The 24458-nt window shown below is 38.7% G+C and overlaps 1 protein-coding gene across 10 annotated transcripts in view; it reads right to left on the bottom strand.

The window, feature by feature from the left end:
* Window positions 1-1278: 1278 nt before the first annotated feature.
* lcorl (ligand dependent nuclear receptor corepressor-like) overlaps window positions 1279-24458 on the bottom strand; it is a 119833-nt gene continuing 96653 nt past the window's right edge. For 8 of the 10 annotated variants that reach the window (XM_043694090.1, XM_043694096.1, XM_043694105.1 and 5 more), the window contains 2 exons: window positions 18627-24022; window positions 1279-7888 (listed from right to left, as the gene is read on the bottom strand). In XM_043694090.1, the coding sequence (XP_043550025.1) occupies window positions 7875-7888; window positions 18627-24022 (5410 nt within the window). In that variant the 3' untranslated portion in view covers window positions 1279-7874. Of the gene's footprint in view, window positions 7889-18626; window positions 24023-24458 lie in introns of those variants that run through there. The other 2 variants (XM_043694195.1, XM_043694204.1) reach the window with 2 other exon arrangements.

Below are 24458 nucleotides of genomic sequence, written 5' to 3'. Positions count from 1 at the left end.
CGGGGTTGTGGTACTATGAGGTTGGAGGCGGTGGATGGGAGGTCCCCTGAGGTGATGAGGTTATGGACGGTCTGGGAGATGATGGTTTGTTGGTGGGGGGTGGGGTCATGGTCAAGGGGGCAGTAGGAGGAGGTATCTGCGAGCTGGCGTTTGGCCTCAGCGGTGTAGAGGTCGGTGCGCCAAACTACTACTGCGCCTCCCTTGTCAGCTGGTTTGATGGTGAGGTTGGGGTTGGAACGGAGGGAGTGGAGGGCTGTGCGTTCCGAGGGTGAGAGGTTGGAGTGGGTGGGAGGGGTGTGGGAGTTCAGGTAGCGGTTAATATCGCGGCGGCAGTTTGCAATAAAGAGGTCGAGGGCAGGTAGGAGGCCAGCACGGGGTGTCCAGGTGGACGGGGTGTGTTGGAGGTGGGAGAAGGGGTCGTCAGAGGGTGGGTGAGGGTCTTGATTGAAATCCATGGACTCTCAAGCGGGGATCCATGAAGTTCTATATAAAAGCCTGGTTACCCCCAAAAATCCAGGAATGAATATGACCTAATATTTCAGGAAATCAGGGAAGTGCAAACCTAATTTTGTGGAATTTTGTATGTTTAATTTCACAAAGAGAAATTAGTTGTAGATAAGCATATAAATAAAATCTAATGTACTGGCACTATTTGGTTAGCAAAAATTAAGGAAAAGTGCATGCAAAATTGCCGATTGATAACTGCATCAAAAGTTACCCTGGAGTATCTTAGGAAAGGACAAATAAATGAACCATCATTAAAAGCAGCTAAAATTAATTGACTTCACATGGGATTATTCTGACCAAAACTTGCGCGGCACAGTGGTTAACCCTGCTGCTCACAGCACCAGGGACCTGCGTTTGATTCCCACCTTGGGTGACTATGTATCTGGTGCTTGCACATTCTCCTTGTGTCTGTGTGGGTTTCCTCCAGGTGCTCCGGTTTCCTTCCACAGTCCAAAGGTGTGCAGGTCTGGTGAATGGGCCATGCTAAATTGCCGATAGTATAAGATGCATTAAGTCAGGGGTAAATATAGGGTAAGGGAATAGGTCTGGGTGGTTTATGCTTTGGAGGGTTGGTGTGGACTTGTTGGGCCAAAGGGCCTGTTACCATAGTGTAGGGAATCTAATCTAATTTGGCATTAAGAGATGGATGGAATGTTAAATGGTAATGTAAGCCACAAAAACATCATTCCAACTGTCAGAACTAATGTGAAAATATCCACAGCGAAAGTGGCTTATACAAAATGCTCCACCTCAAACATCAGTCAATTAAAAAAGGTTTCAGGCTTGTTTTATTTCATCAGATATTATTTACAGAATCAAACATCTTAGAAAATGACATTTAAAATAAGATACTTGCTAAAATATATAAAAACATTTTGCAGTGCACACACATATTCATCAAATATTTCACTTTAGGAATTTCTTTTGGTAAAAGTATTAAGTACACTGAAAGTAGCACCAAGATAAAACAAGATAGCAGATTTTCTTCAGAAGCTTTCACAGTTTAAAGATGTACCCAAGTGGCCCAAAAAGAGAAAATCAGTTCATAAAAAGCACAGCACAAATTCCATGTCAAGTAAAATGATTGTTATTTTCTTGCCCTAGAAAAATTAACACTTCTTTCATAAGCACAAGAAAATTAAACAATGATACAAGAAAGATAAAGTCAACCTTTCTTCACTTTGAGTCTATTTTCATCATTTGAGTAAATATATATTTTCCTGAAACTCTGTTCCAATAATGATAGTTGATGAAATTAAGGTGATAGTGTCTGTTAAATTACACATGAAGCTCTTTAGAATTTAAATTTGCCATTATTAGTTTTCACATAACAACCTATGCTTGGTAAAAACCAAAAATAAAGTCACTGATTTTAAATGTTAACACCACCTCATTTCACAGATGCTGCCAAACCACATGTGTATTTTCAATATGTTATTTTTATTTTGGATTTCCAGCACCCACAGTATTTTGCTTTCCCGGTTATGGTACATAATCTTACATCATATATACTACAATCATCTATATGATGCAATTTTAACAAATTACAATAAGCTAAAATTATGAACCTATATGGGTTGAAATACTGAGTATTGTTACTAAAACATCCAATGTTTGACATTGGGGAGATATGACAGTTAACGTGGCATTTACTAGTGGGGAAATTCTAGCTTTAAAGTTTTGTAACCATCTAATCAGAATAAAGGTAACAAATCACACCCATAATGGGTTTATTCACATTATCTTGATGGCCTCACCATTCCAATTCTCAAACTCTGCTGTCTTTGCAAGCAATCTTTTTCAGGAAGAAATTCTTGATCCTAACAACTCTAGAGAAAACTCATTTCTGTCACGCTACAATATAAAAACTCTCAGGAGGAGTAATTCTTTCTCTATCAATTTTACCAAAATGCACACTCAAGAACTTTTATTAGGTCATCCTAAAACTTTTATGTTCTGAAGAGAACAATCCTAACTTGTCCATTTTTTCATCATAACTGAAGTTCTTCGTCTTTGGCCTATAAACGTTTCCTGAATCCTGATGCCCATAATTGTCCACAGTATTCCAAATAAGAATGCATCAGCGATTTATAAATCTTTTCCCTTGGCTTTCATATTTTATTCTTGTAGCCATAAATCCAAATAATCCATTTGCTTTATTAGCCACCTTAACTTTTATCTTCCTCACCTTTATGATTTACAAAGTACATATATCTGAGTGGCAATGGCGTAGTGATATTATCACTGGACTGTTAATTTAACATTCTGGGGACCTGGGTTTGAATCCAGTCACTGAACTCAATTAAAGAAAGAGAATCTGGAATTGAGTCTAATGGTGACCATGAGTCCATTGTCAAATGTTGGGAAAAAGCATCTGGTTCACTAATGTCATTTAGGAAAGGAAACTGCCATCCTTACCTGGTCTGGCCTACATGTGACTCCAAACCTACTGCAACATGGTTGACTCTTAACTGCCCTCAGGGCAATTAGGGACAAGCAATGGATGCTGGCCTAGCAATGCCCTCATCCTGTGGATGAATTTTAAAAAATGCACGCAGAAATCTGAGCTCACCTACATGTGACAAATTGCTGAATTGATAGAAATTTAGCTAGAAAAATGGCTAAGAAAAGAAAAAAAATAACGGACAGGGTTATAAAATAATTACATTGGAGCTATGTAGAAAGCAGTATGCCAAAGACCAGTGCTGCAGCCACTGTAATTCACATTTTATATTAATACATTGGCATTAAAATATCAAAACTAACAGATTGTATCAAACTGGTATTACTTTCTTTCTCCATATATAATCCAAGATATCAGAAGATTTATGAATGGACAGTTAAGTGGCAAATGAACATTAACAATGATAAATACAAGATGCACGCTGGTAAAAGTAGAATTAACTACCACACCTTGAAGTGCATGGGGTTGAACAATGAAGGAATCTAGGGGTGTTGATGAATGAATTCTTAAAAGCAAGATGGGTAAAGTAAGAGGAAAAGATTACTCTAGCACTTCTGGTTTCAGCTGTTTTGAATTTTAATTTAGATATGCTAAAACGTGTATAGAACCCAAGTAAGGCCCTTGTTGAAGTACAATGCAGAATTCTGATCTCCATATGACTAGAGTGCCAGAGAAAGTGCAAAAGCGAATGATAAGGTTGGCACCAGAATGCAATGGCAGCACTGGAGAAAAATTGAACAGGTTAGGGCTTTAGAACACACTGAGGTGATTTGGCAGACATCTTTAAAATTTCGACTGGATTAGACAAGGTAGACTGGAGGGAATATTTCCATTTGTGGGAGAATCCAAAGCTAAGGCATAATTACAAAACTGTAACTGTAATAAGACGACATTTCTTTACTCAATAGTTAGAAAGTGAAACTTGGTCCTACAAGTAATTATGGGAAATAGCTTTTAAAAGGAAACTGAGATGAGGATGAATGTCATGAGTGTGGTGAATCTGTGGAATCATTACCATAGAAGGCTGTAGTGGCCAAAACATAGAGTGCCTTTAAGGCAGAGATGGATGGATTCTTCATTACTAAGGGGTATCAGGGCTACAGGGAGAAGGCAAAAGAATGGGCTGGAAAACGTATCAGCCATGACCGAATAGCACAGAAGACCCGGTGAGCTTAATGGCCTATATCTGCTACTACATTTTATGGCCTTATTAGGCTTGATTCCCGGGATGGCAGGATTGATGTATGGAGAGAGACTGAATCAATTAGGACTAGATTTATTGGAGTTTAGAAGAATGAGGGACCATCTCATGAAAACCAATGAAATACTAACAGGTCTGGACAGGATAAACACAGCAAGGATCTTCCCAACGATCAGAGTCCAAAACCAAAGGTCATAATCTAGGGACCATTTCGGACTGAGATGAGAAGTTTCTTTATCTAGAATGGTAAGCCTATAGATTTATCAGACACAAAGCGGCTGAGGCCAAAATGTTGAATGTTTTCAAAGGGTTAGAAGTGGTTCTTGAGTCCAAAGGGAAAGGGGAGAAAGCAGGAACAAGGAACAGTGACAAAAAGATCAGCCATGATTATATTAAGTTGCAGCACTAACTTTGAGGACCAAATGGCTTTCCTGCTCTTATCTCCATATATAAAAGTACTGAGGATATCAACAACTTGTTAGGAAGTAATAAAATGATTTCATATATCCCATATTTTCAGAAACCACTTAAACAAGTGTCCCTATTGACACAAGCAGGTTCATCATTAATTAATTGATCTGTAAGATACCATTCATTTTGGATTTACAGACCAATAGGATGGTTGGTTGGTCACAAATACAAAGGACCTACAGTCATGAGTATGCCACTAAACTCAATAACAGTAACACGGGTCAGAATAACCCAATTTTCATGTGTGTTTAAATACAATGACAACTGACTTAAATCATCCTGGGATTGGGGAGAAGGGGTAAGTATCATCTGATTATCTTCAGTGACTTTGGTGTTAAGGAATAGATTCATATTGCTTTGCACAACCCACATCTTGATCGTGATCATGCTTTAGCATTCAATCAAAACTTAAACAGACAAGGCACTTGAGAGAACGTGAACTGTATCCTTACAGGGGTTTCAATATCCTCAAGAGGAGAGATGATCAAGAGGAATGAGGATAAGATCTCTCAGAAGACCTCTTAAAAGAAAAATATTGATGGCATGAAGGATGTTCGTGCTAGTGAAATTTGTAGGAGAAAAAGATTGATTAAATATTAATGGGAGTTGAATTTGGGAAGCTTAACCAGTTAAGCTCGTCATCAAACACTCTTGCATTCTGAATGTTCATAATCAATGAAAGAGTGTGCAAGTGGAATATCCAGTTTTCTGGGAACATTAAACTGAATAAGAAATCAAAATGATCTGTAGAAAATGACAATTCAGAAAAGCATTCAGAATTTTACAAAAGCAAGCAATTAAACAAATGCATGACAAACTGCATTTAAACCAAAGCAGGTGACTAGCAGATTTTTGATATTTGACCAAAATATTTGGATATATTAAACACTGACATTTTTCAGATTAGGTGTCAGATCATTTGTTGCGTTCGATAGACAAATTTATTATGGCTTCTATATAAAGCACAAATGAAAGTGTGTGTATTGTGAGTAGCTTTCAGGATCTGAAACCACAATGAAGATGCTCCAAGTCTAAATAAATAAGAACATTTATGAGCCCCATTTGCTTTTATCTGGGATGGGCGCGGCATTTAGGCAAGAGTAGAGGAAACTAAGTGCAATTGTAGGAATGGAGGATTTAATCTCCCAAAATTATATCAAATAAATCACTAACAGGAAGATATCACATGGAAGCTGGAGATCTCCAGGAGAGCAGTCAGAGAGAAAGTAAATTTTATATACACAATTAAGAATTATAATAAGAAATAACTAAAGTCTTAACTAAAAGTGCAGAATTGGCTTCACATTGTGGAAGGAGGCAAGCTACTTGGGTCATCGAGATAGACCTAAACAACTGTACTCTGGATAGTTTTGTTTGGTGTACAATACAGCTGGCCCTTTTTAAAAAAGGATTTATTCTCTGTCATAAAAGTGTACAGTAGCTCACAAAAATGAAGCATATAGAATATATGAGTGCATAAATATATCACAGTAAATATACTTGCCAAAGAGGGAGTGCAAAGGTTCAGACTGATTCCTGGGTGGCAGGTTAGTTGATTGAGGAGAGATTGAGTTAACTAGGTCCATATTCGATGGAGTTCAGAAGAATATGATGGGAAATGTATAAAATTGTCAGGGCTGCACAAGCTGAATACAGTAATGTTTGCCCTTTTTTTTGGATGGTGGGATATAGAACAAGGGGTCACAACCTCAGGATATGGGATAGACCATTTAAAACTGAGAAGAGGAGAAATGTGATTACCCAGAAACTGCTGAACCTGTGGAATTCTCCATCACATCAAGCTATTGAGGCTAAGTCACTGAATATATTTAAGAAAGAAGTAGGTAGATTTCTAGATATTTGACACAAGGAGGGGTATGGGGAGATGGCAGAATCGCATTGAGATAGTCAGCTATGATCATATTAAATGGCAGATACAATGGGCTGATTCTGCTCCTTTATCTTATCAGAAATTAGATCAAGAAACCCATAATTTAATTTCACAAAGATACAGGATTATAGAAAGTTGTGAACAGAAAAAAAGATAATGCAACAAGTTTTTTTTCATTTTACAACCCAAAAAAATGCACTATAGTTAAGATAATGCTGTACAACAATTTAGGATTTCAAAACATAATTACATTTGACAGGGCAGCAAATAAGCAAGATGCACATGGCTGTAAAAATAGAAATTATACTAGACACATGCTGCACTCCAAGTAATCACATTCAAAATAGTAACACATTAGCACAGGGCACTTCTATCCAGACTTAGTAATCTGGAAGCAAAAACACAAGTTTTATTTTCCCTGAGTTAAATGTCACTGAGGAAGAGTGCTTGGAAAAATACGCTGTAAGGTGTATTTGGATCACGATACTATAATTGTCAGTTTCTCAGGTCCATGACCAAATAATTACTGACAACTTGCAACAGAATGGTTCAGGTACCAAAGTCTACACTTATTATATGAATGGACACCTCCATTCCCAAAAAGGTTTAGACTTGACCATCACTTAAATGTTTGAGGTAGTTTTTACTCCTGTTTCAATAGCTGTTTCCACTAAAGCACAATTTAAACGGTTTAAAATTTTCAAAGTTCACCAAATCATACTAAGGATACAAAAAAATTACAACGCAATATACATCAAAAGTGAATAAAGTATAAAGTGAGTACAATAACTGAAGTGCCTTGGTTTTCAAAAGCATGGACAATGAAAATATGTCATGCTCCATTTCTCTTCCAAAAACGTCATATAAACCCTTACTGCATTGTGACCTTCAAATGTGCTGTGCTTGGTGCAAATAAACTTCAAACAGAGAAGCTCTTAAAAAAAAAAGATGAATACTTAGACAATTAATGCTTTTGTTGTAAAGTACATCGAGATCTAGTAGCAACCCAAGAGGAATGTTAAATTGTAGATTTAACAGATTCTTACAAAACAACAAAATAAGAGTAAGAATTTTTTCTCTAAAAATGTATTAGTGCAACCTCTGATATCTACAACATTGTTCACACAGCTTCAGGTTTTGGCTACAAAGCAGCAAATACAAATGTTATTGCTACATACATTCAACCTGAATCAATAGGCTGAATATTAAGGCACTAATGTGATGCTGAGTGAGATAAGAAAGCCTTCTTAAAATTCTCAATTTATAAGATGTGCCAAGTCTTGGTAGAAACTGATGCATTGTTTTATTTCAGTCATCCATTGTTACGGTCTAATCCTGCATCAACTTGAGTTTCCTATATGAAAAAATTGAAAAAATTAACTTTCAATATATCTGCACATAAACCTTCCTATGCTATTTAACATTTCAAGCCTAACAAAGGGAATTTTATTCTTTAAACAGGGTTGACATTAACATGGTTAATCAAGAACCTCAATGGGAAATAAGGATTTTTAAATAATAAATTGTACCATGATTTCACCATACTCAGCAACTCAGTACAAATAATTATCTATTTGCTTAATTTGACTAGAAAACCAAAAAGATGTGACGAAACACAAAGAATTAGATTTTCTCTGACAACAAATTACTTCCTTTAAAAAAAGTTTTCAAATGCTTGATTTGTTAACTCGCTTAGTGATATTGTTTAATGAACCTGACAATTGATTTATTTTGTTATACACTCTCAATTAGTTTCCAATTAAACTACAGACAGGGTGTATGTTTGTCACCTTAATGGATATCAGCCATTAAACACTATCATTGTTAAGCTGGTCTAAGCATAAGGTTCGACGTTTCAGGCACATGCCCTTCTTCAGGCATGTGCCCGAAACGTCGAATCTTCTGTTCCCTAGATGCTGCCTGACCTGCTGTGCTGTTCCAGCAATAAAGTTTCAGCTTTGACCTCCAGCGTCTGCAGACCTCACTTTCTCCTCTAAGCATAAGGACCTGATAGGTACCTATTTATAAAGTTGAGAATCACGTATCTGTTTTCAAAGTCTTCACAAATTATTCTGCCTGCTGCCTTTAAGGACTTATGTAGAATCCAACTCTGTTTTTATACCAATTAAAATACTTGTACTACTTAAACGTTAATTTCTGGGCCCCAGTATAAGGAAAAGCTAATAGGAATAAAGGCTGAAAAGGCACCTGGACGTGATGGTCTGCTTCCCGTGGTCTTAATATAGGTTGCTACATTTTTTGCAATCTTCCAGAATTCCCTAAAATCTGGAAAGGTTCCAACGGGCTGGCAAACTGAAAATGTAACACCATTTCCAAAGATGTGTAGGTCAGGTGAATTGGTCATGCTAAATTGTCCATAGTTGTTAGCAGCATTAGTCAGAACAGCGGGAGGGTTACTCTTGAGGGTCGGTGTGGACTTGTTGGACCGAAGAGCCTGTTTCCATACTGTAGGGAATCTAATTTAATCTATTCTATCACAGAAAGCTGGGACAGAAAACATGGAACTATAGGCCAGTTAATTTAACATCTAACACTGGGAAAATGGTGGAATCCAATATTTAAGGAACTAGTAGCAGAACACTGAGAAATACATCAAACCATAATGACTCTGCCTAGTTATATGAAAAGGAAACCAGATTTGACAAATTTCTTTTTAGGATGTAACAAGCAGGGTGAATAAAGGAAAATTGGTAGGTTATGCCTTTGGATATCCAAAAGGCATTTGATAAGGTGCCACTTAAAAGCTTACTGCTCAAGGATAGAACCCATGGGGGATAATGTGAGCATAAACTGAGGATTGGCTAATACACAAAAATATTCAGATTCACTGGACTCATTCCTAGTTGAGCCTTTATTCATTGGAGTTTAGAAGAATGAGAGATGCTGAGCTGAAAATGTGTTGCTGGAAAAGCGCAGGTCAGGCAGCATCCAAGGAGCAGGAGAATCGACGTTTCGGGCATGAGCCCTCCTTCAGGAATGCACGAAACGTCGATTCTCCTGCTCCTTGGATGCTGCCCGACCTGCTGCGCTTTTCCAGCAACACATTTTCAGCTCTGATCTCCAGCATCTGCAGTCCTCACTTTCTCCTTAAAGAATGAGAGATGACCTTATTGAAGCACAAAATCTTGAGGGGACGTTTGGATGTCTGCACAATGTTTGCTCATGTGAGGGACACTAAAACTAGGACACAGTTTAAGAAAAGAAGTCTTACTTTTAAAGTCAGAGATAAGAAGCTCTTTTCAGGCTCACAAACCATAAGCAGTGGTGTGCAACAGGGATTAGTCCTGGAACTTCAACTATATACAATCTAAATTTATAACTTGAATAAAGCAACCAAGTATATTGCAGCCAAAGTTTGCTAACAATGTAAAGATAGTAAGGAAAACAGGCTGTGGGGCAGAGTCACAATGCTAGTTGCTCCTTATTCACATCACTCCCTACGATGGGTTCACATTAAAACTCCGGAGGTAAAAAAGGTTAATTTAAACTCTTATTTGATTTTGTGCTTACATTGATACTAGTATACATAGTTCTCATATAAAGTATGTTTCAGTAGCGCGATTTGGTTATAATGTTGTTGAAGAATTAGGGAACGGTATTCGAGAATGCCTCTATTCGCAATAGTGAGCTTCCAACGTTTCGCATGCTTCGTTCTGCACATGCCGATGTCAGCTGCCATTAGCGCATGAGAGAGGTACAGTACTATACATTGAGTAGCTTCATCTCAAAAAGCAAGCTAAATGAATGTTCACTGCTCTCCCCCCCGAGACAAGAATATTTTTTCATAAGCCCTGGCTGACTACATTACACTTATACATACCATTTGCCTCTAATTTGTTCTTGAACCTTTATATCACAATCTATTCCTTGATTATCTTTGTTTTGCAAAAAATGGAGGGGCAGTGACAAGAATGTTAGCAAGTGTCCTGGTGATAAAATTGTGGCTGGTGAATGCAAAAGAAAGGCTATAATACTGAAAGAGAAGCTAAGTGTTATAAGCGTGTTTTGAGCATAAGGAGAACATGCGATATAGCTTGCTTAACAGGAATGCACCATTTGAGGCAACGCTGAAAAGATTAAAACAAGCTGCATTGCTGGAACAAATCTGAGTGCCAGCAAATTTGAGAGATCACGACCAAAGGAACTTGGAGATGGAGAGGTTTTTAAGTGCCTGGATAGAAAATCAAACAAAAAAGCGATCTGGGACAACCCTTCTTATCATAAAAGAGAAAGCCTTACCCTTTTATGAAGAAGTAAAGAAAAACACTCAAAAATCGTGCAGATACGCCTGCCTTTAGTGCTAGCAGTGGTGGTTTGCTGGTTTTAAGAACTGTGATGCATCCCATATGTAAAGTTAATTGGTCAACCTGCCTGTGCAGACAAGGTGCATGCGCTGGCATTTCCTCCCATAGTTTAAAACAAAACTGTTGAAGGTGGCTTCACCTTAGATCAATCTTCAGTTTGGATGAGGCAGGTTGATACTGGAAGTGAATGCCAGCAAGAACCTACATTTCTAACAATGAAGCACATCCTCCAGGCTTCAAGGTGGCAAAGGATCATATGACTGTGCTGCTGGGTGCCAATGTCAGTTGAGAATTGAAGCTTAAGCCTGTGGTGGCGTACCAATCTGCGAGTCTCGAAGGGATACCTTAAGTCTACTCTAGGCGTCTACTTCAGGTCAAGTAAAAAAGGTTGGATGATGAGGCAAATTTTTTCTGACCATACTGTTGATGTTTTAGAAGATGGTTTTAGACAGTATTGCAGGCAAAAAAAAAAAATTGGATTTCAAGGCTCTCCTCACCCTGGATAATGTGCCAAGCCATCCTGCCACTACTGGTGAGCTTTCTGAAAACATCAAAGTGCTATTTCTATCTCCAAACACAACCTCCAAACATTGGACCAGGGTGCAATATCAGCTTTTAAAGTTTATTATTTAAGGTGCACATTCAAGAGGCTGATTGCAGCTGATGGGGATAATATGGTTAGTGTTCTTCAATTTTGGACGAGCTTTAACATTAAGGATACAACTGACATTATTGTGGAGGCTTGGAGTGAAGCCAGTAAAGACCGCCAGCATGCAGTTTGGAGGCAGCTTCTCCTGGATTTTTTTTTTCCCAAGATTTTAAAAGGATGTGAACGGTCAGAGGAGCTCCCAAAAATCAAAGAGCAAAGCATTGCCCTTTCAAATCAAGTTGGCTTTGAAGAAGTGGAAAGGGAGGATATTGGAGAGCTGCTTGAGTACCACTGTGAAGACTGTTGCTGACAGGGGTAGAGTGGAAGCTGGAGATGAAAAAGATGAAATCCAGGATGCAGCACCACAAGAGCTTTCCACTTCTCTTTTGTCTTATATCCGGAGGGAAATTGAGAGGCAGTTGCAGCTCTTCGAGGATAATGATTACAAAGCAGAACACTGCAGAGTAGCAGTTCATTCAATAAAATATCATTTGGCATCCTATGAACATAGGGGAGGCGATGGCCTAGTAGTATTATCACTCGACTATTAATCCAGAAACCCAGAATAATGTTTCTGGGGGCCTGAGTTCAAATCCTGCCACGGTAGATGTTGAAATTTGAATTCAATTAAAAAAAATCTGGAATTGAAGGTCAACTGATGACCATGAAACCATTGTCATTGTTGGAAAAACCCATCTGGTTCACTTCTGGCCTTCAGGGAAAGACATCTGCCATCCTTACCTGGTCTGGCCTACTTGCGACTCCAGAGCTACAGCAATATTGTTGACTCTCAACAGCCCACTGAAATGGCCTAGCAAGCCACTCAGCTGTATCAAATCACTAAAAAGTCACAAAGAAATGAAACCAGACAGGGTACCTGGCATCGACTTTGGAACTGGAAAAGACAATGGCACAAACAACCCTGTCAACCATGCAAAGTCCTCTTTACCAATATCTGGGTGTTAGTGCCGAAATTGGGAGAGTTGTCTCACAGACTCGTCAAGCAACAGCCTGACAGTCATTCTTACAGAATCATACCTTACAGATAATGCCCCAGGCACCACCAAATATGCCTGGATATGTCCTGAACCACTGGCAGGACAGACCCAGCAGAGGTGGCGACAGTGATATACAGTCAGGAGAGAGTTGCCCTAGAAGTCTTTGATATCGACTCTGGTCCCCATGAAGTCTCACAGCTTCAGGTTAAACATGGGCAAGAAAACTTCTTAATGGTTACCATGTACCGTGCTCCTTCAGCTAATGAATCAGTACTCCTCCATGTTGAGCAACACTTGGAGGAAGCACAGAGTGTGGCAAGGGTGCAAAATGTACTGTGTGTGGGGGATTTCAATGTCCACCACCAAGAGTGGCTTGGGAGCAGCATTACTATCTCCACCTGCCGCACTCTGTGCTTACTTCACCATTACTCTGTGCATTACTTCACCACCTGCCGCAGACCCAGTTTAGCAGTTAGGACCTGACCTCGAACTGGTCAGGTCAGGTCCTAACTGCTAAACTGGGTCTGCGGCAGGTGGTGAAGGAACCAAGAGGAAAAAACATACTTGACCTCATCCTTACTGATCTGCTGGCTGCAGAAGCATCTGTCCTTATGGAGACGAAGTCCCACCATCACATTTAGAATAACCTCTATGGTGTTGTATGGCACCTTCACGGTGCTAAATGGACAGACCTCGAACCAATGAAACAGCTCAAGACATACATGAGGTGCTGTGGGCCATCAAAAGCAGAAGTGTACTCCAGCACAATCTGTAACCTCATGGCCTGGCATATCCCCCATTCAACCATTACCATCAAGCCAGGGGATCAACCTTGGTTCAATGGAGAGTGCAGGAAGGCAAGCCATGAGCAACATCAGGCATACCTAAAAATGAGGTGTCAACCTAGTGAAGCTACCAAACAGGATGACTTGTGTGCCAAACGGCATAAACAGCAAGTGACAGAGCTAAGCTATAGCACAACCAACCGATCAGATCTAAGTTCGGTGGTCTTTCCACATCCAGTCGTGAATGGTAGAGGACAATTGAACAGCTCATGGGAGGAGGCAGCTCCACAAATATCCTCATCCACAAAGATGGAGGAGCCCAGCACATCAGTGCAAAAGATAAGGATGATGCATTTGCAACAATCTTCAGTCAGAAATGCTGAGTGGATGATCCATCTCAGCATAAAGGAAGATGGTTGTGGAAGGTCAGTCATCTCCGCTCCAGGCCCTCTCCACAGGAGTCCCTTGGGGTAGTGTCCTAGGCCCAACAATCTTCAGCTGCTTCGTCAATGACCTTCCCTCTGTCATAAGGTTAGAAGTGGGGATGTTCACTGATGACTGCAGTGTTCAGCATCATTCACGATTCCTCAGATACTGAAGCAGTCTGTGCTCAAATGCAACAAGATCTGAACAATAGCCAGGCTTGGGCTGACAACTGGCAAGTAACATTTGTGCCACAAATGCCAGACAATGACCATCACCAGTAAGAGATACTCTCATCACCACCCCTTGATATTAAACAGTATTACCACCATTAAACCCCCACTGTCAACATCCTTGGGGGTTACTATTGACCAGAAACTCAACTGGACTCACCACAGAGTGGCTACAAGATCAGGTCAGAGGCTAGGGATACTATGGTGAGTAACAACTCCTGATACTCCAAAGTCTATCCAGCTTTTGGGTGATTTTTGAACGATCGTAAGTGATCTGCCCCGAATTGTCCCAATAATTTTGCTTTCCATATTCTCTACTACCTTCATTTAAAAAAAAACAAAAATAACAGGGGGTTGGAAAACTAAGCAGGTAGACAGAAGAGAGGGAATCAAGGGCAAAAAAGACAATGAGAATGGGAAATAAGAAGTGAGGGGCAGAGAATTCCAGGACAACAATCAAACAGGGCCACGGTTCAAAATAATGTGGCTCAGAATGTTAAAAAGATCAACTTTGGTGCATTTGCAATAAAGTGGATTAATAAGTTGCACAAATGAATAAAAACAGGTATGATATAGCTGGGTATATGCAGATGTAGCTGAGGGAGACCAGGGATGGAAACCGAATAATCAAGATGTTAATACTTTTTTTAGGAAGGACAACAGAGGGGTTGTGGTGGTAGGGTAGCATTGCTGGTGAAGAATGTCATTAAGGCAATAGTGAGAAAGCATATTAGCACTGGTGAAGTGGAATTTATATGGAGAGAAATTAGAAGCACCAAGGGGCAGAAAATGATAGAGATGCATATAGACCCCACAGTCGTGGTAATGTTGGGGTAGGCATGAAACAGGAACTTTGAAATATAAGCAAGAAATTAACAGCTGTAATGGGCGACTTTAATCTACATTTATACTGAGCAAATAAAATCAGTAACAATGTCTCAAGGAGGAATTTCTATAGTGCATATAGGATGACTTTCTGGATCGATATGTTGAGGAACTTACTAGACAACGGCTATCTTGGATTGGGTAGCGTGAAAGGAATAGTTGGTAATCTGAGAGAGGACCCTTGGGGAACAATGACCATAATAGGATAGAATTCTTCATTAAGATGGATTCTGATACTAGGTTTCTGAATCTAAATAAAGGAAACTACAATGGTTTGAGGTGCAAGCTGGCTATGATAAATTGGGAATGTCACTGAAAGGGGGGACCAGTGGCTAGGCAATGGCAAACATTTGAACAGTGCATGGAGGAACTGCAACAATTGTTCATTCCTATTTGGCATAAAATAGAAGGGAAAGGTGGCCCAACTACGTCTAACAAGGGATATTAGAGACAGGATTAGACCCAAAGAAAATAGGAGATCTGAGGATTGGGAGCAGATCACATTTCAAAGGGATTGATTAAAATGGGGAAAATAGAGTAAAGAACAAGCTTCTGGGGAACATATAGAAGATTTTACAATCATTTTGTAAGTATGTGAAGAGAAAAATATTAGTTAAGATGGATGTAGGTCCCTTGGAGGCAGAGGAATATAATGGGGAAACAAAGATAAAGATGAATTGAATACATATATTGGTACGGTCTTCATAAAGCAGAGCATCACCGTGGCTCAGTGGTTAACACTGCTCATAGTGCCAGGGACTTGGGTTTGATTCTACCCTCGAGAAACTGTCTCTGTGAAGCTTGCACAATCTCCCAGGGTCTCTGTGGGTTTCCTCAGTGCTCCAGTTTCCTCCCACAGTCCAAAGATGTGTATGTTAGGTGGATCGGTCATGCTACGTTGCCGATGTGTCAAGGGATGTGCAAATTAGGTGCATTAGCCATGAGAAATGCAGGATTAGGGAATAGGGTTAGCAGATGTGGGTTTGGGTGGGATGCTCTTCGATGGGCTGAACAGCCTGCTTCTGCACTTTAGAGATTCTATGATTCTAAGACATAAAAAAATGTTGATGAATGCAGGGTCTAGGGACAGGGAGGAATCAATTTAGATCAGTATCAGTAGGAAAAATGTTGGGTAAATTGAATGAATTAAATCCCTAGGGCCCAATAATCTATATTCCAGAAAGCTTAAGGAAGTGGACTCCAAAATAGGGGATGCATGGTAGTCATCCTTCAAGATGCTATAGACTTTTTAAACAGTTCCTATGGATTGGCAGGTAAGCCCACTATTTCAGAAGTTTAAAAACACTATTCTAGAATTCTTAGACTGATTAGTCTGACAATGGTAGCAGGGTAGTGCTAGAATCCATTATAAAATATTTATGAGCAGGGCACATGGAAAACAGTAACAGGATTGAACAGGACATTAATTTATGGAAAGGGAAATCATGCTTGACCAATCTACTGCAAATTTTCAAGGATGTCAAGGGAGCGAGTGAATATGGTTTGCTTGGACTTTCAGAAATCTTTGATGAGGTCCCATACAAGAGATTAGCATATGAGAATCGTGATAATGTACTGACATGGATACAGAATTGGTTGGCAGACAGGTAATAAGAATAAATGGATTATTTTCTGAGTTGTAGTCAGTGAGTAGAGGATACCGCAGAGAACAGTGCTTGGCCCCCAGCTACTCACGATCTAGGTTAATGATTTAGATGAGGGAACTAAATGTAATACCTCTAGGTTTGCAGATGACACAAAACTAAGTGAAAGGGTAAACTGTGAGAAGGATGTAGAGATGCTTTAGTGCGATTGGGACAAGTTGGGTGAGTAAGTGCATTGGAGGTGAAGTATAACGTGAACAAATATTTATCCACACGGTAAGAAAAACAAGACAACAGATTATCCAATTAGCCATAAACTGAGAGGGAAATGTGCAATGAGACCCAGGTGTCCTTGTACATTAGTTGCTGAAAGTAAGCATGCAGATGCAGCAGGCAGAGAAGGCACATGGTATATTGGCCTTTGTAGCAAGGGGGATTTCAGTACAGGAGGATTGACTTGCTACAAAATTTCATAGGCCTTGGTGTGCCCACACAGTGCAGTTTTGGTCTCCTTCCCTGGGTAAGGATGTTCTAGCTACAGAGGGACTAATTCCTGAGATGACAGGACTGACTTAGAAGAGGACTAGATTGGTTCGATTGTTGGCAAAAAAAAAAAAATCCCTTAATTTTGAAGTGTCAATTGCATCAAATATGCATTTCAAGACACCTTTTCCATGAAATTGAGAGTTGATTCAAAACCTCTCTTTTACATAAAAAAAAGTGTCTCAATGATTGAGTAGCTGGGAGCCAAGCACTTATCTCTGCAGCACTTCTCGTCACTGGGTGCAACTCAAAAAAGCCTCATGAACTGCAAATTATATTTTATGATCTTGTCTCAGTATAATTTTCTGTAGATAGAAACCACACCAATTAACCAAGTGTAACCATTTAAAATTTAACCATTTGAGACCAATGAAGTTACACAAATACATTATCATGCTGTAGAGGAATATTGACTGTAAATTCTAGCGCCCCTACCCCCATTGGTTTTCCAACAAGTTCATTATTGTTTCATTTCTTTTAATAAATTTTGATCAAGGGATGTTCATCTTGGGACTAGAAAACAATAAAAGGCCATTTAGCACTAGAACGTCACCAATCAATATCATTTGGGATTTTTAAAGCTATGTCTGCTAATAGCTTTGACAGATTTCTGTACTCAATTTCAGTTATAAAATTAAGCAAAAATTGCCATTCATGGAAAGTACAAATTTAATACTGAATAAAGTATTATGTCCTAATTTCACTCCTGCAGGGCCTTGCTTTAATTTTTAGAACTCAACTCCTCTGTCTAGATTCTCCTACTTGGAAGAAATAGTTCCTTTCAATCTACCCTACTAGTCGCTCATAATAGCTTGAAAAATTTGATCAAATCAGCCCTTACATTTTTAATTAATTGAATAAAACCTTAGTTTGTTGAATCTCACTTTGCAGCAGGACGCCTAGCATCCAGGTATCATTCCATAACATTCAATTCCCATATCAATATATTTCTAAGATGTGGTGCTGGACTTGTTGCGATCTCCAGGTCAGATTTAATAAGTGCTGAGATATAGCAGAGGCAGGTTACAATTTAATGCAGAGTAAAGTTGACTTTGCTTGTTCAAAAAAAGTGCGCGCAATATCTACATAGGACCAGGGCGATTTTTTTTGTTTCCGTGTTTCCCACGACAGCCAACCTATGGTCTTATAGATATCACAAAGTACTGCCAGTTTTGGCTCTATGTCCACTAATAACTGTCTTAAGACTGTTCATTGCTATTGAATTAGAAGTCAGAAGATTTTCATCACATCCTGAACAGGATTTTAAAATCCAGAAGTCAAGTCATATCTAACCCACTCCAGCCCATACTATACAGAAACTTACAACTTCAGCCATCTACTCTGACAGGGAATTTCAAACAAGTGAATAATGTTTGCTGAGATTATTTAATATAAATAGACATGGCTTCATTGGCCTCACTGGCCATACAGAAAAATGCATGTGCACAGAATAATGGCAAAGCGCCAGTGGATAAAAAAAATTACATCTTTAGATACAGTAGTTTTATTGAACTAGCTTTTCATTTTACTCCACTGAATCAGAGTCATAACTTCAGACTTCAATAAATAACAAAAAAGTAGAGGGAGAATGGCCGAGGTTTTAATCTTTCTGCAACACTGAATTTTTGAAAAATGGATTAACCTTACCTATTTGAAATGGTAATTGATTATATGGTAGTCTTTGTTTAACAGACGACCGTCTCAACCTCTTCACTGTCACGGCAGTTGTGCTCACACCTTGGCATCTTTTCCTTTTTCCAGCATTACTCTTCATGATGTCTGCATTTTCTTTTTGTGAATTACTTTCATTGACTAGATTACTGTTGCTACTCAATGAAGGGAAGTGATCGCTGTCAACTTGACAGGGCTTTGACCACTTGCTAGAAAAGTGCTGAACTTTTTTAGATGGCGAACTGTCTAATCCATTCTCATTACTTGTCCTTTCTTTGTGCTTTCTCTTTCCTTTCAGTTCACATAAATTAGGACATGTAGAGTTTAAGCTTTGTGTTTCAAATGCATTAACTTCATGAACATTTAATTGACTGCATGAGTCATTTTTTTCTTCAGTGTACCTCTGAAGGTTACTTGTGCCTTTAGTATCAGATGATCTATTTTTGGACTGCTGCCAGACATTGTAATTTCTTAAATGGCTGTGTTCCAGAGAGTTTATCTTCCTTAGAAACACTCTACACTCTTTAAAATTCCCCAGTTTCCAGTTTACATTTTGGCAAGTGTTTTTTTGCTTCCCTTCCAGAAAAGATTCTTGTTCTGAATGTTTTGCTATGGATTCAAATTTTTCAGTTCGTTTGCATTTGGAATAGTTTGTTGAATTTATGTTCTGTATGGTGGCACAGTCAGATAAACCAATATCGATGCTATTTCTAGGTTTAAGTTTATCTTTGCTTTCGTTTTCCTTTCCACTGGACAGTAATACTGGCTCTCCTTCAGGTGGAAAGCTATTGATTTCAAGCTCAGTTTTTTTGCTATTGTTGCTGACTGTTTTCGTAGAGTTTGGTTTTAGATTTTGGTATCGTGGATTTCCATTTACACATTTCCATTGTTCATACTGAACTCTATGATGGTGTGACAATTCTGTGTGACTTGAATGTTGTGGTTTACAAAATCGTAAAAGCTTCCTTCTGGCTTTACAGACTTTTAAATTGGACATTCTGCTTGACAGAGTGAAGTGCGTTCTTAGTCTTACAGGAGATTCTAGTGCAAATTTTTTAAGGTGCTTTTTAAAATGCTCTGCCTGAGGACTTGGACAAGTATCAACTTGACTTCCTGCTGTTAAAATTCCTTGAGCATTCAGAACTTCAATAGGATCACGTGCATTTTCTTTTCTTACAATAGATAAGGAATGAGTTTCTGTTGTTTGCATAAACCATGTACAAATTTTATCCATATTACAATTTTCTTGAAACAACATTTGGATTGGAGAAACCTGAACATGCTTATTATCACCCACAATCACCACAGATTTGGTTGTTCTTCCTAACTGAATTGGATATTTTCTTTTGTCAGAAGCATTCAACTCTGCAGGATCAACAGGAAGCCAACCACGGTTTACCTGTTCAAATTGCATGTCAAGTTCCTCCTGCAAAGTTTGTTTTGAAGTGGAGGTGTGCCACCATTTCAGTGAATTGTTCGGTATAAAAATTGGATCTGCTGATAGTTCTGAACTACAGCCAAATTCAGCTACTTCATGTGTAGTTTCCTCTTTATTATTCCCTAATGTAACATTAGAGGTGGCGTTTTCAGATACCATAGTAACATTCAAATTTCTGATTTTAGCAAGTTCATTCCCTGCTTTGTTTAAAAGCAGTCTCCGAGATTTGTGTACCAAAGCACTACTTTGAGAAAACGAACTGGAGCTTGCAAAGGAATGCAGGAAGTGTAGAGATGGTTTTCTGAGTCTCACAGATTGCCTCAAGGGTAGGACGGATTTTGCTTTCTTGTCACCAAGGCTTTCCTTTGAACTTGTTTCACAATCATTTTGGATTCTTGCAGATGATTCACCATCTTTGGTTGATGCATCTACAAATAATTTATTTGAAGGTGAAGACTCTTGGACCAATGGAGGTAACACACTATTAATACTAACTTTTCTTTCCTGAGGTGATACTGCATCAACAGTTACTGATATACCTGAAATTTTCACTTTTGCAGGGCGCCCAGGCTTTCGCTGTCCACTATTAAAAGTTTTAACAGTAGTCAGCTTACTGTTTGGACAAATAGCATTGCCACTGGTATGAAGCGAAACAGTTTTATCTTTAATGGGTCTCACTAAATCAAACTGATTTTCGCCTTGGATTAAAGATGATGCAGAACTATGAGGTTTATCGTCAAATCCCTCTGCAGGGTCCTGCACCATTTCTTCTATTTGTTTCTCATAAGTTTGTTTTAAATCACTTTCAGTAGCATTAACTACAATTTTATCATTCTCGGACACAAATCTTTTGAACCGTCTTGATCTTCCATAGACAACAGTAATTCTAATATTGCGGTTATCGCCTGTTGAAGATAAATGTACTGTACTGTCTTTTTCACTATCTGGAGCTTCAGCTGTACATTCGACAGGTTCTGACAGTTCTACTTTAGGTTTAGGTGGTCTGCCCTTTGGCCTTTTTATCTGTTTTTCCACAGGTGGCCCTAGTTTCTTGGGACGACCAGGTTTACGTTTTAGAATAGATTCATCCATTTCCTTTGAAGTCACTGACATTTCTATTACTTGATCAGTAATTTCAACTTCAGCATTTCTTGTATAACTGTTTGAATAAAAAGCAGAACTATTACAACTACAGGTATCAATTTCAAGATTGCAATTTACTTCCTCACATGCTGAAGAACTTTCTGAACAACTCTGCAAACATTCTGCTGCATTACCACTTTCAGCTGTTGAATTTGGGAAGCATTCCACTGTATTATCATTTCTCGGACAAGGATTCTGAAAATATTCTGCCGTATTACTACTTTCAGCAGCTGACAAATTACTTTCCTCTGGTGCCTTAAGGAAAACATTCTCAAGATCAAGGTTTGAAATACAGCTGGTTGTATCAAGCTTAGAAGAGTCTACAGACGTCAGTGTATATTTAATTCCTTTTTCACTGCTTATCTTAGAGAGAAACATTAGTTTTATGGGGCTGCTGTAGCTACTTGGACAAATATGGCCAGTTTTGTTCACAGAACCAGTATTCTCAAGAACTGAGCATTCACATGTTGCATGCTGTAGATGATCAGGCTTGCCAAATTCCTCTGCAGAGTCTTTTTGCTGCAATGGAGAAATTACACTCAGGTAGTCACTGCCAAGTGATTTAGACTCTAGTATATTTGTGGCTCCAGATTCAGGTGAACTGGACAGTAAATTGTTAACTGCATTCTCCAAAATTCCATGCTTGTCCACAAATTTGGAATTATCCTTAGTGCAACAGTTAATACAAATATCAGATTGTGCAGGGCCATTACATTCCGTGGAACAAACAGCTTCCACTGGGTCAGCATTCAACACAGTAGTTGTCTTTTGCTTTTCATTATTGCATTGATCCACAAGTTCATTTGGTTGTTGTGATGCATGATGTACCACCTCAGGTAAATTAGGTTCATTTCCATGATTTTCATTGCTTATGTTATTTATGCCTTTCAGAAGTTCAGGTTGACTAGAAGTTGATACTTCTAAACTTTCAGTCACTTCATACACAATTATATTGCCCTGTCCATTAAGTAGCTCTTGCGTCATGGGGCTGTCAGCGTTAGACATTTTACAAGGATTACTCGCACAGTCCAGATCAGGTTTTTTTGTCTTAATAGGTTTACGCTGGGGATTTTCTGAAAAACAAGCAGCATAAAACATTTTTCTAGGCTCAGTAATGTATATAGAAAACCTTTCTGGAGGCAGAATATTTCGTTTGGCCCTGCCAATATTTGACCTACAATCTATCTTCTCTGAATTTTGCAAGACCAGAGGCACATCTGTACAACCAGGTCCAACCATTGAGTTGTCAGTGCTATCCCTGGGAGTCTCAACATCCATTTCAGTTACCTCAAGAATGTTTAACAGATCTAAGTCTGAACTCTCTGATGAATTTAAGCATTCTACCACATCTCTCGATTCATCCAAAACACTATTTTCAGATAAGTTCTTAACTTCAGTTTTGTACTGATCAGGCAAACTACTAGGATGTTTATTTATGTTGTTCGCATTTTGCGAATCTTCACTGATGGATGAATATTCTCTGGCTAGTGAATTTGCATCTCTAATGCTGCTCCTTGCTAGCCGCTTTCCAAATTTTTCAGGTGATTTCTTACTTGAAAAAAGCTGGTCAAAATTTGCAAGGTCTCTCTTTATTTGCACTGTTTGACGTCGAGATAATGCAGAATCTGGAGAGTTATGCAGAGCAATTAATGTTTCTTGACGTTTCCGAAAACGGGTTTGAATTATTCTGTTTTCCTCATGCTGTCTAAGTAACTCCATTAGGCTATAATCACTGACCTTTGCTTTGTGTAGTAAAGTGGTGGCAATTTCTCTCAACTTAAAACTACCATTACTGCCTTGATAAGAGTCATTGTTGAAGAGATTGGCCAAAATCTGGCCATCATCGGTTGTTTCTATCGTTTTCAATTTTTCATTTATTCGTTCCATTACCTCCTGAAACGAAGCAGAACTTCCACCTTTTTCCAGATCATTCTCAGAGTCTGGTGATCTACTAATTTCACTAACTGCCACAAATTCATCCTTTCTTTCCTCGATTGTTTCTGCAAATTTTAGCTTTGCTGGAGTTTGGCTTGAGATTGCTGAGTCACAATCATTTTCCTCTTCTGGTGAAAGAGAGGGAGGGTGAGTAATAGTAAGTTCAATACTGTTAGCATCCAAAGCTGAAGCAGTTTTGCTCATTTCATCAATTTCAAACTCATCAGTTCTTACTGGTGATAAAGGTGGAGGGGATGGGCTTCGTGGTTTACTATAATCCGTGACATTACTTGGGAGGGTCGAAGATTCTATTGTTTCTATGTTGAAAGTCTCTCCATCTGGAGGTTCACTGCAAGCTTGAATGGTAGTTCCTTCAGCATAAGTGCATCCAGACAATTGTTTATAAGACCCAGTACAAATCTGGTAGATATTGCTTCTGTTACACTGTTTGCAAACTCCATTACTTATTATTGTGAGATAGCCATGAGTATCTTTTTTGCATGATAAACAATGTAGGTTTTTCAAGCAGCAAGAAACCCATGGAAAAGGAACTTGCTGTACAGTTCGCAAGGTGCAATTTTCACACCATCTGAATCTGTTATAATTACATAATCCCTCACTACTTTTATTTTCATTGAACTCAGATGAGGAATTTTTAAACTCTGCAATTCTTTGATCTCTGTATTGCACATTGGAAGTGCCTTTCTCTTGGATTAGACACTTAAGCATTGTAGTAAGAAGTTTCCGATGATTAGGGCATAAAGTAGATAAAATTTCATTTAATGTTCCATGATTTATGCAACCAGTTTTCTCAGTAGAGTTGGACACCACTCCTGCATCAGTTTCCTTCTTAAAACTGCAAAAATAAATAAAACACATGATTACAATATTTCTTCTAGCAAGGTTACAATTAATAATGACGACTAAGCTGTTTAAATACATCACTAAAAACATTACACTGGAACGTCAAATGTTCAAAATCAGCTCCTTGAAGTAGACATGCTCACTCGTAAAAAGAGAGTTTGTAATTGACATGATACTATGCCAAAATCTTTATATATACAGATATACACATCCTGCAAAAAAGACAAATATCACAACTATAGCATTTTTCACAGATATTAGTTATTTGTACACAAAGGGGATATTATTGCCAGTTATGAAGTTGTCATGCATAATTAGATTTAAGAACAAGGTCAAACTGGACAAATTCGCAGAATAAGTTCATTGGTTGAGTTATTTAACGAACAAAAATATACTACTGAATTACACTACTGAATTATTGAGTAAGC

Source organism: Chiloscyllium plagiosum, chromosome 1 (genome assembly GCF_004010195.1).
Source record: "Chiloscyllium plagiosum isolate BGI_BamShark_2017 chromosome 1, ASM401019v2, whole genome shotgun sequence".
Lineage (NCBI taxonomy): Eukaryota > Metazoa > Chordata > Chondrichthyes > Orectolobiformes > Hemiscylliidae > Chiloscyllium > Chiloscyllium plagiosum.
The sequence above is the reverse complement of the archived record's forward strand: the minus strand, read 5'-3'. Positions and strand labels throughout refer to the sequence as shown.